Here is a 17,662-nt window from a genome sequence, read left to right on the forward strand (position 1 = left end):
ATCATAACCTGCAAGAGTAAATGTAGGAGTTTGCAGTTCTGTCACAGTCAGAAGGCTTCAGGTCATCTGCCTCTTAGTCCCAGGAGTTACATTTATGGCTAAATGATCTCTGTACACACTGCTAGAAGATGGTACATTGTCTGCTGACAGAAAGTTTCTTTCCATCATTTGTTTGTGTACATGAGAAGGATGCCTGTCTACCGTGCTCACCTAGCAGTCACTTAAATCACATCCCTCCTCATCTCTTACATACGCTCCCTCCTTACCCAAGACCCATGTCATCCCTCCCTCGGTCTCCACTCCTCCTATATCTATTCCTCCCCCTCCATCCTCCTCCTCCCCCCATCCCCTCTCTTTTTACACTACTCTAACAAAGCAGAATCCCCTCTGCTTTCCTCGATTCCACAAGTGCAGAGCAGTTAGTGCTGCACAGAAACAGGCAGAGCTGACTGCAGCATAGCAGAGCATCACCACCACCATCATCATCATCGCACCTTCCAGGTGAGGACTGCACGCACACCATGTCAAGCACCGATGATGGACCTGCTCTGTTGGGCTGAGACCTCCTGACTTTTCATCCTCATGTTTTTTTCTTACGTGCCACTTTGGATCTTCCATATCAAGTTAAACTAAGGCAGCTACTTATCATGAAAGGAATTAGGGCAATATTATATTACTTCTTGGTGGATCTCTTTACTTTGCTGTGTGGCACACAGGGGAAGAGTGGACCTCACTTTGGGAGCACAGAGGTGGTATCAGATGTCAACCTGTCCAACCATGGAGATCTAGAAACTTCAGAGCCTCCTCAGACTGCTGAGGGGTGCAGGGGCTACTTTGATGTCATGGGGCAATGGGACCCTCCATTTAACTGCAGTTCGGGGGATTTTCTCTACTGTTGTGGGACTTGTGGCTTCAGATACTGCTGTAAGTTCAAACAAGCTAAGCTGGATCAAAGTGTCTGCACAAACTATGATAGACCTATCTGGCTGCTACCAGGAAAGACGCCCCCAAAAATTGATGACCCCATGCACGACCCCACTAGGGATAAAACAAACTTGATTGTCTACATCATATGTGGAGTAGTAGCAGTAATGGTCCTTGTAGGGATATTCACCAAGCTTGGACTGGAAAAAGCTCACAGACCTCAGAGGGAAAACATGTCAAGGTATGTCACTCTTGACTGATCATTCTGTGTAATTAAATCGAAAGCTTGTCAATTTGATGCCCTCATAACTGTCCAGCTTAGTCACCCCTGTCCCATATACACCATCGCTAGGGTTAATTTTTACCTACTAAGTGAGAAGCAGCTAGATCAATGCAAATAAGGGTTAAAGACCGAACACATTTAAGAATATTGTATTTCCAATAACCGGTCATATACAACCAATCTTTGGACATTAGGTCATCATAACATTGAGCTGTAATGTCTACCCTGTAGTACTGCCACCAAGTGTATACAGGCCACGCCAGTGTAGATTATAGTCTGTTCTAACCTGTGATACAAACAATCCACCACCCACACAATTCCTCAGTTTTGGTTTCTACTGAATCTTCTACGCATCTTGGAATTTGGTTCAGCAACCGCTGAGCTGCATCTTGTCTTGGTAATGGAAGGTGCAGGAGGCACCTGCGTTGTAGATCTCTATATGTGTACAGAATTTAGGTTAAACCCATTCTTCTTGTAGATGCTGACGAGGAGCTGTTCTTTTCTACTAACACTCTCATCATGGCTTAATTATGAATACAGGATTCAAGAAGCCATGCAGAGAAATGAGAAGTCTCTATCTGTATGTACACATGCCAATGGTGGAAGAGTACCCCTATTTCTCTAGGTAACCCTTCTTCTGGGTGATGATTGCCAAGGGTGAAAAAGAGGGTGTAAAACTGAAGCCAACGGGGAAAGCAGGGATGAGTAAGTGGAACAGGACAGATTCAGGGATGTTGTCATCAGTGTGAAGGCCAGGGGACTAGCTCAGTAATGTGAACAGGTGCCATGGACAATAACAGAGACTGCCAGAGAAGATGCTGGAGGAGAACTACAATTCACAAGTAACTGGCGCTGAGGGAGATGGATACAGAGAGAGATTGTGTGGGCAGTGGGCGGGATGACAGTTTGGGATAAAAGCCCGTTTTTCCCTTCATCTCAACATTCAGATCATGTCAGCATCTGTGTGAAAACATAACATATTTTTAACTTCTCTGTTCCCTCTGATTCATTATGCTAATCTCAACCACATGATAGCAGATGGAGATGAAAGGGTCGGACTTTTCTCACTGATTCTTAATTACATATATGAGCTATCTATCTATCTATCTATCTATCTATCTATCTATCTATCTATCTATCTATCTATCTATCTATCTATCTCTTTATCTATCTCCTATCTGTATATCTATCTATATCAATCTATCCATCTATATCTATCTATTTACCTATATCAATCTATCCATCTATATCTATTATCTATCTATCATATCTATTTTTTTCTTTCTTTCTTTCTTTTTTCTTTCTTTCTTCTTATCTACTTTCATAAAAGATAGACCTATATTAACACACCTTTATACACACTCAGCCATATACATACACCTATACACACACACACAGTTTAAAGGTAACCATGGAAATGCAGATAATTACTCTGATCTAACCAATAGCCAGCAGTCATATTGACAATCATAACATCCAGGGTGGCAGAATAATCAGTTATGATCAGTGAAAATCTATACTCTCGGATTAAATATATATTCATTCTACAAAATCCTTCTTGGTCTCTTGTTAGTAGTACCTCCGTGGACAATCAAGAACAATAAATGGTTAATAATTTCCCATGTCAGGTAATGCAAATCAATCAGAATAATAGTATAATGAAGGAAAACACTCTGATCTTTATCTTTCCTATACTGGAACATCCACATAGGAGAAGGCTCTTTCAATCGTGGCCAAATCTATATGTCTGTGGCCATATACATCTCAAAGGGCTGATGTATCTGACCCAATAGAAATGTATGTTCTGCCTGCACTGCAAATACATGTGAACCCTCTAGATCACCTTATGTACTGCATGGGGCGTCATATAATCAGATAGAATGATATTTATAAGTAGCCTGGAAATTAACAAAAGCTTCTTAGTCCATAGAAGTTTATAATGAGGTGAGATTGAACTATGCATTGTGTCGCAGGCGTAGATTATCTAGATGGTGGTTTTTCTCATTCATTCCACATCAATTAAAATAGATCCATTGATTTTCCCCTCAGATTGTTGATCCTTTTCCTCCGGGAATGGTTTCCTTTTAGACAGATTGATCAATGTCTTTTCTTCTCAGTCTAACTGTTAGCATTCAGGGGTTTCACTGGAGTGGAGAGGGAAATGTGAGGTGTGAATAGTTCTCTGTGGAATAGAAAAGAAAAGCATTTATATAGATGCGAAGTGCAATGAAGTGAGGTTTTCTTAGACGTAGTCCTCAGTATTTCAAAAAGTGTTCTTCTACTTACAAGTCTATTGGGTTTGTCATTGTTCCATATAACAGAGGCCAACGTCCTATTGTCGTGCATTCTTTTGATATCTGGATCATCAATTTTTCTATATGTTATTATTGGTCAGAATTAAGATTAGGCAATCTAAGGACCTAAAATATTGCACTTGCGAATGGGACCAAGAACATCAACTCAGTTGACATTAGTTGATTAATGGTTTATGCAAATTTGAACCAACACAACTGCTATGTTGGGCTTGAAACTATATATTACAGAGTCCCAATGACACATAAAGGCGATGCAGAATTAATTGTTGTATGCACGTAATATGGCAGAACCCTAAAATGAATTCAATGCAAAAAGTTCTGGTAAAGTTGGCTGGATTCTCCTCTGGATTACACCAAGATAGGTTACCAAGTGAAGGTTGGCAAAGCAACCGGTACTCACTAATTAGTAGAGTTCAAGATGAGCAATACTCCTTGTGTCCATTTATACCCATACCAGCCAACATCTAACATGGCCTCTGAGGAGCCGTTCTGTTATGATTCCTAATAGGTTACCAAGTGAAGAGTGGCAAAGTAACTGGTACTCACTAGTCAGTAGAGATCAATATGAGCAATACTCATCATGTGTCTGTTTCCTATTCCAACATCTAAGATGGCATCTGAGTAGCAGTTCTGTCATGATTCTCAGCAGACGCGATCTTCTGTGCCTCCAAAAACTAATACAAACTCTACCTCATAAGGTGTTTAGACATTACTAAATATATTACTAAACCACATGAAACTACAAAAATATGTTATAAAGTACACAAAAGCACACACCAAAGACACAAAGGTCTCAATGCACATCGAGATATACTGTAGGTCTGGAGTTTTTGAAATCTGCTCATGAATTTATTGATAAAAATAAAAATTTAGAAAGGGAAGACATATAATGAAATCAAGGGCAGAATGATTTCTCATGCCACAGAACTAATTAGTAAGAAATATGAATACTACACTGAACCTATACACTATGTTAATTAGTTCTCTTTCCAGAGGGAAACACCTTTGAACTTTACCATGGAAATTATAGCCATAGGGCCAATTTCATAAAAATACAATTAACTGATTAATATGCATGTAACATAGTACATAAGTAACATAGTACATAAGGCCGAAAAAAGACATTTGTCCATCCAGTTCGGCCTGTTATCCCGCAAGTTGATCCAGAGGAAGGCAAAAAACCCTGTGAGGTAGAAGCCAATTTTCTCCACTTTAGGGGAATAAAAAATTTCTTCCCGACTCCAATCAGAATAACTCCCTGGATCAATGACCCCTCTCTAGTAGCTATAGCCTGTAATATTATTACGCTCTAGAAACACATCCAGGCCCCTCTTGAATTCCTTTATTGTACTCACCATCACCACCTCCTCAGGCAGAGAGTTCCATAGTCTCACTGCTCTTACCGTAAAGAATCCTCTTCTATGTTTGTGTACAAACCTTCTTTCCTCCAGACGCAGAGGATGTCCCCTCGTCACAGTCACAGTCCTGGGGATAAATAGATGATGGGATAGATCTCTGTACTGACCCCTGATATATTTATACATATTAATTAGATCTCCCCTCAGTCGTCTTTTTTCTAAAGTGAATAACCCTAATTTTGATAATCTTTCAGGGTACTGTAGTTGCCCCATTCCAGTTATTACTTTAGTTGCCCTCCTCTGAACCCTCTCTAGCTCTGCTATGTCTGCCTTGTTTACAGGAGCCCAGAACTGTACACAGTACTCCATGTGTGGTCTGACTAGCGATTTGTAAAGTGGTAGGACTATGTTCATATCACGGGAATCTATGCCCCTTTTGATGCAACCCATTATCTTGTTGGCCTTGGCAGCAGCTGCCTGACACTGGTTTTTGCTGTTTAGTTTGCTGTTTATTAAAATTCCTAGATCCTTTTCCATGTCAGTGTTACCGAGTGTTTTACCATTTAGTATGTACGGGTGACTTGCATTTTTCCTTCCCATGTGCATAATCTTACATTTATCAGTGTTAAACCTCATCTGCCACTTATCTGCCCAAGCCTCCAATCTATCCAGATCCCTCTGTAGTAGTATACTGTCCTCTTCAGTGTAAATTACTTTACACAGTTTAGTGTCATCTGCGAAAATTGATACTTTACTATGCAAGCCTTCTACAAGATCATTAATAAATATATTGAAGAGAATGTGGATTGCAGGACTAAGGCTAGAATACCTGGAGAAAACTGATGTAAACTCATGAAGAACATGCAAACTTCATGCAGATGTCTTTGTTGGAATTCAGACCCAGGACCCCAGCGGTGATGACCACTGAGCCATCATGCTGCCTTGTTATGAATCCCAACAGTTTTTGCAGGCTGTTAATCAATTACAGACAAATATAGTACAAAATATTGATCTGGCGTTATGATGAAAAGTTAAAACTGAATTGTCCATTATATAGAACTTCACATGTTTGACTCTGTGACCATTATACGTACAGTTCCTGTATAACATTGAATTAATGTTGCTCATCATGACACACTGCATGATGTGAGGAGACTTGGGTGATGAAATGGTGATTGTTCTTCACGCCTATATTTGAACCATGTAACCATGATACAAACCTGATACAAGACATCTTATCAGCGTACTTGAGATTTGACAGTTACAAGAACCTTTGAGTGTATGTTGACTTAGAAGCAAGCAAATCAATGAAAGGACTCCTCAACAAGGATCCTTAATTTCAAAAAATATATCGTAAGCAATAACAAGGATACAAAGAGTTCAATGTGTTCATTCTTAAGGAAATGTAGGCACTTTACCAAACTCTTAAAGATATCTGCATAACATCTAATGGATTTATGTAACACATGTGTTATAGAAACAGGTCATGAACTGATGCTTGATGATGAGTGAGGGGGATGTGAGGACACAGCAGATTGACATATAGCTCTCCCAATGGAGGTGCCATTGTCTAGTGCAGGTAATTATTTTAAATGCTGAAGGTGATGAAAAATGGAAAAGAATTTTCAGAAACACTCATTAACACAGACTCTTGTATTCATTTAATTTGCTTTATATTCGTCTTCAGTTTCTATGGGGTCTTCCTCATAATCATTTAGAAGCAAATGCCTACTGCATCAGTTTTTGCTGTTTCAGTTTTAACTGAAAGCTAATTTAATGTCTTCGTATTTTTTGATCTCCATTTCCAATGAAATCTTGTTGTTTGGGAAGAACATCCACAATGTTAAATACTGTTGGGTTATATATATGGTTAGAATGGAAGGCAAATAACTCCAGTTGTTAAGTCTAGTGAGGTAACTCAGGACTCTAGCTATTATCAGAGATGTTACTGTATGTTGAAAATGAAAACTTAATTTTGTTAGACCCAGGAGAATAACTAGGGGAGCTGGAAGGGCAGAGGGGCAAAAAAAATATCGCGCACGTAGTGAACTGAATATCTGACATGAGTTTAGGAAAACTTGGAAACCTAACAAGACATGCCAGAAAAATATGTTAACAGGTTCAGAAAGCTGTGACCTTATCAATGCCCTTAAAATAGATCCTGGAACTGGCTCCCTCGCTTATGATTGTTCTAACTTTTGAGTATTAAGTTAACTCAGAATGGCCAACTAAATATCTATATACAGTAGATATATATATATACAGGGTGGGCCATTTATATGGATACACCTTAATAAAATGGGAATGGTTGGTGATATTAACTTCCTGTTTGTGGCACATTAGTATATGTGAGGGGGGAAACTTTTCAAGATGGGTGGTGACCATGGCGGCCATTTTGAAGTCAGCCATTTTGAATCCAACTTTTGTTTTTTCAATAGGAAGAGGGTCATGTGACACATCAAACTTATTGAGAATTTCACAAGAAAAACAATGGTGTGCTTGGTTTTAATGTAACTTTATTTTTTCATGAGTTATTTACAAGTTTCTGACCACTTATAAAATGTGTTCAATGTGCTGCCCATTGTGTTGGATTGTCAATGCAACCCTCTTCTCCCACTCTTCACGCACTGATAGCAACACCGCAGGAGAAATGCTAGCACAGGCTTCCAGTATCCGTAGTTTCAGGTGCTGCACATCTCGTATCTTCACAGCATAGACGATTGCCTTCAGATGATACGAGATGTTCAGCACCTGAAACTACGGATACTGGAAGCCTGTGCTAGCATTTCTCCTGCGGTGTTGCTATCAGTGTGTGAAGAGTGGGAGAAGAGGGTTGCATTGACAATCCAACACAATGGGCAGCACATTGAACACATTTTGTAAGTGGTCAGAAACTTGTAAATAACTCATGAAAGAATAAAGTTACGTTAAAACCAAGCACACCATTGTTTTTCTTGTGAAATTCCCAATAAGTTTGAAGTGTCAAATGACCCTCTTCCTATTGAAAAAACAAAAGTTGGATTCAAAATGGCCAACTTCAAAATGGCCGCCATGGTCACCACCCATCTTGAAAAGTTTCCCCCCTCACATATACTAATGTGCCACAAACAGGAAGTTAATATCACCAACCATTCCCATTTTATTAAGGTGTATCCATATAAATGGCCCACCCTGTATATATATATACAAGACATTATGCCAATTACAAAAACGGGCGCTATAATTGGCTGGTGCGCAGAGAAATCATCACACCGTGTTCCATGGATGGCGCTCGGGGTGTGGACGGTGGGCATTGTTGATCGGTGACTGGTGGCTGTGGCTGGTGGCACTGACTGATGGCTGAGACGGCTGGCACTGACTGATGGCTAAGACGACTGACACTGACTGGTGACTGAGACTGCGGGCACTTTGACTGGTGGCTGAGACGACTGGCACTGACTGGTGGTGCTGAGACTGCTGGCACTGTTACTGGTAGCAATCACTGATGACTGGCACTGAATGGTGGTGCTGAGACCACTGGCAGCAACTGGTGGCAGCTGCTGCATCTGTGTCTGACAAGGCTGTAATGGCAGCACTTCTGTTTCATTTAATGGCGGCGCTCAAACTGTCACAGCACACCATATTAATGGCACACTGCTGTGGGCGGCCTGAGCGTCGTGTGGTGCACCCTGTGTTTATTGTCCGCCGCAATTGTGGGCGGTACCGGCGACGTGTAGGGCAGCGCTGTTGCTGTGGGCGGTTCAGGAGGCCTGAGGTGCGCCGTGTTTCTATTGCCCGGCTGGCGCATCGCACATGCGCATTTAACTAAGCGCATAGTGCATGCTGATTTATCTTGGCGCATTGTGCATGCGCACATAACTCGGCGCATGGCCACTTAACGCGGCGCATCACACATGCACATTTAACTCGGCGCATCGCGCATGCTCATTTAACTTCGGCACACATGCACAGACACAGAACAGGCATAGAAGGATTTTTTTAATATAGGATATACACTCACCTAAAGAATTATTAGGAACACCTGTTCTATTTCTCATTAATGCAATTATCTAGTCAACCAATCACATGGCAGTTGATTCAATGCATTTAGAGGTGTGGTCCTGGTCAAGACAATCTCCTGAACTTCAAACTGAATGTCAGAATGGGAAAGAAAGGTGATTTAAGCAATTTTGAGCGTGGCATGGTTGTTGGTGCCAGACGGGCCGGTCTGAGTATTTCACAATCTGCTCAGTTACTGGGATTTTCACGCACAACCATTTCTAGGGTTTACAAAGAATGGTGTGAAAAGGGAAAAACATCCAGTATGCGGCAGTCCTGTGGGCAAAAATGCCTTGTGGATGCTAGAGGTCAGAGGAAAATGGGCCAACTGATTCAAGCTGATAGAAGAGCAACGTTGACTGAAATAACCACTCGTTACAACCGAGGTATGCAGCAAAGCATTTGTGAAGCCACAACACGCACAACCTTGAGGCGGATGGGCTACAACAGCAGAAGACCCCACCGGGTACCACTCATCTCCACTACAAATAGGAAAAAGAGGCTACAATTTGCACAAGCTCACCAAAATTGGACTGTTGAAGACTGGAAAAATGTTGCCTGGTCTGATGAGTCTCGATTTCTGTTGAGACATTCAAATGGTAGAGTCCAAATTTGGCGTAAACAGAATGAGAACATGTATCCATCCTCTGATGGCTACTTCCAGCAGGATAATGCACCATGTCACAAAGCTCGAATCATTTCAAATTGGTTTCTTGAACATGACAATGAGTTCACTGTACTAAAATGGCCCCTACAGTGACCAGATCTCAACCCAATAGAGCATCTTTGGGATGTGGTGGAACGGGAGCTTCGTGCCCTGGATGTGCATCCCTCAAATCTCCATCAACTGCAAGATGCTATCCTATCAATATGGGCCAACATTTCTAAAGAATGCTATCAGCACCTTGTTGAATCAATGCCACGTAGAATTAAGGCAGTTCTGAAGGCAAAAGGGGGTCCAACACCGTATTAGTATGGTGTTCCTAATAATTCTTTAGGTGAGTGTATATATATTGTGGGGATTCGCTATGGTAGTTAGAATTAGCGGGTGCAACACAGAGGCAAAGTACAAGTTCTTGGTTCAAAACATTGTGTTTATTCACATGTGAAAGCAAAACAAAAACGCAAGTTGCTTGGTGATTGTTCACACATGAAAAGTTCATATACAAAACAGTCACCTTTTCTCCTGGGTGTTACTTCACACCCTGATGGAAGTTCTGTCTTGTCAAGTCCACAGGCAGGCGTTAGGTGGCCTGTTTGCCCTTACAGGGGTCTGAGCCCTCCAGCCCGGCTCAAGCCGTGGATCCCAACACAGCCCTCAGATCACAGCACACAGACCTCCTGAGCTCCACTGTCAGATAATCCTTATCACCTGGCAGTGCTGGCTGGTTTTTATGCCTTGCAAAACCCGGCCTGGACCATGGTGAGTAGTGACCCACCCAGCACTCTGACTACTCCCAGTAAGAGCCGTCCCGGATCAGCTATTACAGCCATACTATCAAGGTGTCAAACAGCAACTGCTGCTGAAAACATAAAACCGTCTCTTACTCCACCGAGGCCAGGAACCTCAGTGACACATCCCTATCATTCACGATGATTCCTTGTACCTTCTTACAATATATAAATATTAGTAAGTCAAGATCCAAGACTGCCACAATGTAATATTTTTGTGACAATGTGACATACTTAATTAGCATTTAGTATGCGTAGATATAATTTATTTCCATGAAGACGGAACTTGAAGGCATCTCATAGTCATTAAAGGCTATTTACACCTTTAGGGACAATTTTTTATGATTGCATTCTACTCATTTTGGGTAAAAATTATATTTATTAAAAATATTCAGCTGTTATGTCACAAAGGGTTAACTGTTTGTCTAGCTGTGTGAATCCTACTTTTAGGCTAGATGCACACGACCATATGTGTTTTGCGGTCCGCAAATTGCGGATCCACAAAAAAAAGGATGACGTTCGTATGGCATCCGTTTTTTTTCCGGATCCATTGTAACAATGCCTATCCTTGTCCGCAAAATGGACAAGAATAGGACATGTTCTATTTTTTTTGCGGGGTTACGGAACGGAGCAATGGATGCGGACAGCACACGGAGTGCTGTCCGCATCTTTTGCGGCTCCATTAAAGTGAATAGGTCCGCACCAGAGCCGCAAAAAATGCGGCTCGGATGCGGAACCAAACCACGTTCGTGTGCATGTAGCCTTACTTTCACTTTGTGCCGGTCATCTAGTATCTCTAAAGTACTTAAAATGTCATAAACACTTATTTAAGCCACATTCTCAGCAGTAAGATAAGAATTGAGCTATAATGATTGTTTATAAGATCAGATATTAGAGATAAGGAACAGTCAGCTTAGTTGCCTGATAGAACACAGTAAAAATACAGATCCTGCTACTAGAGAATGTCAAGGCTGTACAGAGAAAGGAGCTCCATTTTTTTTAAATAAAGACCAATTCAAAATGAGTACAATGCAATAATAGAAAAAATGCCCCAAGAAACAATGAGTATTATTTCACTCTGTTTTAAGATTACAAATTGCTACATGGTCTGTTGCTGGTTTTCCTAATCCTTTTGAAAAAAATTAAATAAAAAGTAAATTTTGGCATGGGATTCCTTTGCAGAGCTGATTTAAAGTGGTTATCCCATCTTAGACAATGGGGGCATATCGCTAGAATATGCCCCCATTGTCTGATAGGTGCGGGTCCCACCTCAGGGACCCGTACCTACAAGGAGAACGGAGCCGGGGAGAGTTGTGGCTGGAGGACCCCGGATGGGCAGTGAACCCTCCTCAAGTTTCTCCGCTACGTTCTCTTTGTAGGTGCGGATCCCAGAGGCTGGACCCGTACCTATCAGACAATGGAGGCATATCCTAGCAATATGCCCCTATTGTCTAAGAGGGGATAACCCCTTTAAGTCTACCACACCACTGTAGTGACCATCAGAGCTAAGAGATCTATCTCTAATTAACATGTGCATGTATTACTGATCTGAATCTGTTGAGGCTGAACCTTATCTGGTGCTGAAATAAATTGTTTGTATTTATAGTTTATAGACAGGCATGTCAGATTGATTGAGTCTTCTTCTTATCTCTGCCTGCTGTAGTAAGCAACTGGTAGACATTAAAACTGAGTGCTTGATATCAGGCAGTATATGATCCTTCTGCACAACCCTATGGTTTACTGAAGGGTGGGTCTGGTACCTTTATTTGTTAAATGGAGATGAGTGAATTTCTTAAAATTCTATTGTTGTCTGATTAGTTCAAATGAGCCGTGTGATTCGAGTCCGAATCAATTCTATTTGAATTGAAGTTGATTTGATTGCCTGACAAAGTCTCTCTCTCTGTCACTCTCCAAAAATTCTCCCGAATTGAATCCCCTAAGTTTTTGATCCTATAAAATCCAAATTTTTGCAAAAATGCTGCTGGATCCAATTATTCAGTCGGTCATTTTAGCTCATGTTCCTATTTTTATGTATACAATACCACTTGGTATTCCTGCGCATACTTACCCAGACTTGTATTAATATGATTAATCTTTGACCATACGGTACATAGTAGTGGTAGGACCCTTTGCCATGCTGAGTGACCGTGACGTGGTGCAATGATGGGCTCCGATATTTTCCTGACAGGAATATATTGGCGAAAGTCAATATCTGCATTTATGACTAGCCAGTATAGTCAGTGGCATATCCGTTTGGTGCATTTTTTCTGTGATTTATATGATTGTATTTACATCCGCACAATGCTCCGTTTTGTGTAGGATGCTCTTGTGGTGCATGTGGACCGCGCCGACATCCTCCATCGTATGCATTTTTTGCTGGGGATAGTCGTTTGCTGCGGTCCACATGCGGTGGGGCTGCTCCCCCAATGTAAAACACGCTACAGTGTTAGGGGTTGAGCCGCTCCTCCAGTATTGCCACTATATTTCTGTGTTTTTGTCTCATACTGTACATGTGCATACTTCTCCAGTAATACAGAGTTTTTCCCCTTAGTATTCTGTCATTGATAAGCTGTTGTGGGTGCTTTGCACATGAGCATAGCTCTTTGGTGGTGCTGGCACAATGTATACCTTTTATATCATTTTGCATCCTCAATGGACTTTTTCGGTAGCTTCATCACAGAGGTCGAATTTCAGAATAATAGATCCACATGAGTATTATGCAATCACCTGTATATTAATTGTGTATAGAAGGTCAAACGTACATTAGTGATCTAGTCCTCGAGGAAGCCGTATGCTGTAGCAGCGATACACATGGGGATACAGCCCACAGTAGAGTGCACCATGCTCAGTACTTGATTGCACTTTCTTAGTACACTAGTACTTACATTTTTGTTTCATTTTACTTTTTGATGGTTGTATTTTTACTACAGTTTACTATAAATATTGCATCACTCTTTTCTACTATTTTTCCATCACATTTTACCCTGCTCATTTCCATGGTTACGACCACCCAGCAATCCATTAGTGGTGGTTGTGCTTGCACACTATTGAAGAAAGTGTTGTCCTCTCTGGTGGCCGAGAACGTGCACATAGGTGTGCACATAGGCTAGTGTATATGTAATGTAACACATCATGGGTACATACAGTATGTATCTTGGGTAGATTTTACCAAATACCATGGGAATAATGTATCAAATGTGCACAACAGTTTTCTGGCATATGACAGTCGCAAATAGCTGTTTTGCACCAATATTTGTGATTTTTTTTGCCAATTTTCACCACACTGTACAGTTTCTAAAAGTGGTGTAAATATATGGGCATGGGTTGGTATGTAAATTATTTTCATGCTAGAATTATCATTGTGACTTTTTTAAAAGGCTGTAAAAAAGGGTGTCACAGTAGGTGAGGGAAGGGAAGCAAACCAAATACAACAAAAGCAACAAAACACCAGGCTAAGCTCCCAAGCTAGGGAACAGGGAAAAGTTAACACCTGATAATCCCTGAGCCTTTCCTTAACTGCTGACAACATGAGCAAATCCTTAAGGTGGAAGTGCTCATGCACTGGAACCTAAGCCTAGCTGAAACTGAAACAAACCCTCAGCTAGGGAGCTGGAGATAAGACGACCGGTTCCTAGCGCTAGGTGCAGGAACCAGCAACCAGCGTCTTCCTGAGGCCTAGCCAGAACACACAACAAAAGAGAAGGAGTAGGACTTAGCTTAAGACGGATGGGGAGCAGGAGATCCACCAAATACCAGCTAAGAACTCCAGAAGCAAATATAAACCGCAAGGGCTATAGTGAGAAGCGGGTATAAATAGCACCACTAAATAGCTAATGAGAAGATCCTGTGGGGAGGTAGGTTCCTGCCCAAAACCACAACAAAGAGAAACTGAACAATCTGTCAGACTCACGTGCAGCAAGTCTGTCAGATCTTCTCAGGCCTCTCACAGGGCAGGGCGTGACAAAGGGTAATGGGAAAGTAACAGTTCTAGATTAACTAGATTAGTTTACAGATGCATCAAAACTTATGGAGAATGCTGCCTTTTTTTTTTTATCTATCTATCTATCTATCTATCTATCTATCTATCTATCTATCTATCCATCCATCTATCTACCTGTCTATCTATGTAGCTATCTGTATATTAATCTCATATATATTACCGAATAAAGCTTTTCAGCATTTTCTCTCTGCATACATCTTATCATCATTTTTAGAGCATGACACACACGGTGGACCCACATTGCTGTGCCATCATGTAAAGTACTCGCCTTGTGCTTCACAGCTGTGTGTTTATTGACCCAAAGCAGCTTCCAAGAACATTTCCCAAATAACACACTTCTATTATATGGTAATTGTACGTGTCTCATTCTCAGTATTACAATGTTTCATAGTGTAGGTGGCATATAAACAATCTCTTGTTTCCATAGTCCTAGAAAGGATGCACAAAATTGTCCATTTACAACAGAAAATCCCTTTTTAATAGGTGACATCAACCGTAAATTTGCAGTTTAAAGTGGAAGCAGTTGGAGTCAGCAGTTTAGTGTACTGGTGGGCTATGAAGCTGCCAAACACAGTGGTGACTAATTTATACATTACTCAGCTTACATTGCTCAGTTGTTAAATACAGTTTTGTTACTTTCTCAGCCGCTCATGTATCATTCTCACCATCAAGTCATAAGCAAATTAATGCAATTAAAAGCATTCTGAGATACTCTGCAGAAGGAGATTGTCATTTGGGACCTGCTTGAATTACTCGGATATATACTTGAATATCGATTAACTCAAACCGCTGTTATTGTGTTTACTGTGGCAAACTACATCAGAAGGTTTCCGGCTAAAATTCTCATTGAAGATTTGCAAGGAATGTTGATTAAGCCGGTGACAATCAATTTCGCTTCTCTAGTCTTTCTTCAGTAAGGTTGCATGAACTAAATGGAGTGATCATGGTCTTATAAGTTAGGATGGCGACTCAATGAGTGTTCACATCATGGAGAGAAGATTGGCATAACATTTTAAGTATTGTAGGGAGAGAATCCCTGAGCAGGTTCAGGGTTACCCAGGACAGGACTAGACAACGGGAAAATGGGATTATTGCCCAGGGTCCTTCACCCTCTAATATTAGAAACCACTGACACAACTGAAGTGATATGTAATAATAACATACAATATACTGCAAGCTAAGTATTATGCATCAATTTTGTTAAAATTACTAGATGGCACGATGAGGCAGATTTATTAATTCTCTCTTAAATGTAGTGCCACTTTGGTCTTTGGCTGAGCGCTGTATGATAATTGTTTCTAGATACTTTTGTCTAACTTTATGCTACTTGGTTGGCTTATTTTAGACCAAATTTTATGCACCAAGGGGGTCATTTATTAAGACCGGATCTGCCAATATTAGGAAGCAGCGTTGGCCTCTGGTTTATTTTGCAGAAGTGCCCAAAAATGATGCCTTGATGGGAGCAGAATGCACAAGTGTTAATTGTTCTGAAGTTGAACAAGCTTGCAAAATTGCCCCCTTTTATTTGGGAGCAGTATAGTGCGGATGTAGAAAGGGTAAGGTATGTAGGGGTAATAGTGGCAGAAATAGTAGTGCCAGCAGTAGCAGCACAACATGGAACAGACAAGGCATTAGATTGTGTGGCTATGTTGGGGTAGTAGTAGTGGTGGCTGTGTAGTGGTAATGGTAGTTGCAGTAGGGGTAATGGAAGTGACAGTACGGGGATTAGCAGCAGCCATATAGTATGGGACATGATGGCAGGTAGAACATGGTATTATGGGCCACTATAAGAAACTGCAAATCTTTTCATCAGCCTCAGCTGGAGGTGTGTGAAAATCCTCATGGATCCATGCCTTCATGCCATTTTGACAAAAGTGATGTTTACTATACTAGCGGAGGACAATTTTGTCTGTTTGGCTATGATAACGCCACGTGCCATACTGAAACCCTTCTCTGAGGTGACACTGAAATCTGGACAAGACATTACAGAGAGACTATACTTGGCCAGTTCTAGCTAGTGTACCAGTCTCGCTGCCAAGAAGTCCATGGGGTCAGGGAACACAGTGTGCACTGGAGAAAGGCAGATAAGACTAATCCTGGGTGTTCAGGCAATACATCTACATTTGCTGATTTGCATCAACCTGGAGTGGCACATGAAAAAAAATTAATCCATCATGTTGATGATACTGAACTGGCTGCTGCTGTGATTTCTTGTAGTAGGGGAGACAGCAGAAGATGGGTGACTTACCGGGGGGTTGAGAGGGGCCTCCCGGTCAGACACATGGGTGGCAGGCATTTGCTTGCTGAAAGCTGCAGCAAGCTGCTTACACAATGTAAAATTGTAATAAAGTAATTTGGTCTCCCTTTTGGCAACAAGAAATCCTTCCCCCATTTTGCTTTGATAGTGAGGGACTAAAAGCATGGCTATCCAGTATTCATCAGATTACTTGATAGTAAGTATACACCTGTTATTATGTAAGCAAGCTAGTAAACACCTTACTATTCTTGCCAGCGTGCACGAGGACTCCATTTTTTGGGCTCTGCCCCTCACTGAGATGATTGGTCATAATGGTCATTGTCGTAATTATTATCATCATTAACCTCATCCACCTGCACAACCTACTCCTCCTCCTGTTGTTCGTCCACCATTGGTAGCTCGTCATCCTCATCCTCCACTTCCTCCTTCATGGAACTTTCTCAGTGCGGGCCCCCAACAGGTACAGGACAGCTAGCAAGATGTGTAAGTTGTTCTTCTTCCGCCATCCTTTGTTGCATCAGTGTGACCGTCTGCTCTAAGATAAATATTAGGGGGGGTGACATTGTTGATACTGCAGGTGTCCCTAGTGACAAATATGGTGGCCACTTTGAAAGGCCTGAGTACACAACACGTGCCTCTGATGAGCTGCCACTGCCTGATCTCGAAACAACACATGCTCCCTACTGACATGGTCTAAGGCATGACAAAATCATGTTTACTGCTTGATGCCCTTTAGCAACTGATCGACTGTGTGCCTACTTTTACCCAGGCTGATCATCTCTAACATGGCATTGCAGCTCTTTACTTTACACATATGATAGGAGGGAGGGGGCACAAAATTCTTCCCTGCTTCTGTTGGGTATGGATGTCCATGAAGGAGGACATGGCTTTTTTAGAGAAATAATTCCAGTTATGTATCTTCCAGTAAGGCTGAGCGCATGCCATTCTTGTCTAAAGGCAGCAGAATCCACTAAGTGGTACAGTACTGCTTGGGGATGGGGCCTGGTGGCCACAAAGAGGTTTGGCAGAAAGAGG

General features: G+C 41.5%; 1 protein-coding gene across 1 annotated transcript in view; it reads left to right on the forward strand.

Moving 5' to 3' along the window:
* The first annotated feature begins 409 nt into the window (after positions 1-409).
* SHISA9 (shisa family member 9) overlaps positions 410-17,662 on the forward strand; it is a 420,563-nt gene continuing 403,310 nt past the window's right edge. The window contains exon 1 of the mRNA XM_040440298.1: positions 410-1,165. Coding sequence (XP_040296232.1) covers positions 648-1,165 — 518 coding nt within the window. The 5' untranslated portion in view covers positions 410-647. The remainder of the gene's footprint in view (positions 1,166-17,662) is intronic.

This window comes from Bufo bufo, chromosome 7 (genome assembly GCF_905171765.1).
Source record: "Bufo bufo chromosome 7, aBufBuf1.1, whole genome shotgun sequence".
In the NCBI taxonomy this organism is placed as follows: Eukaryota; Metazoa; Chordata; class Amphibia; order Anura; family Bufonidae; genus Bufo; species Bufo bufo.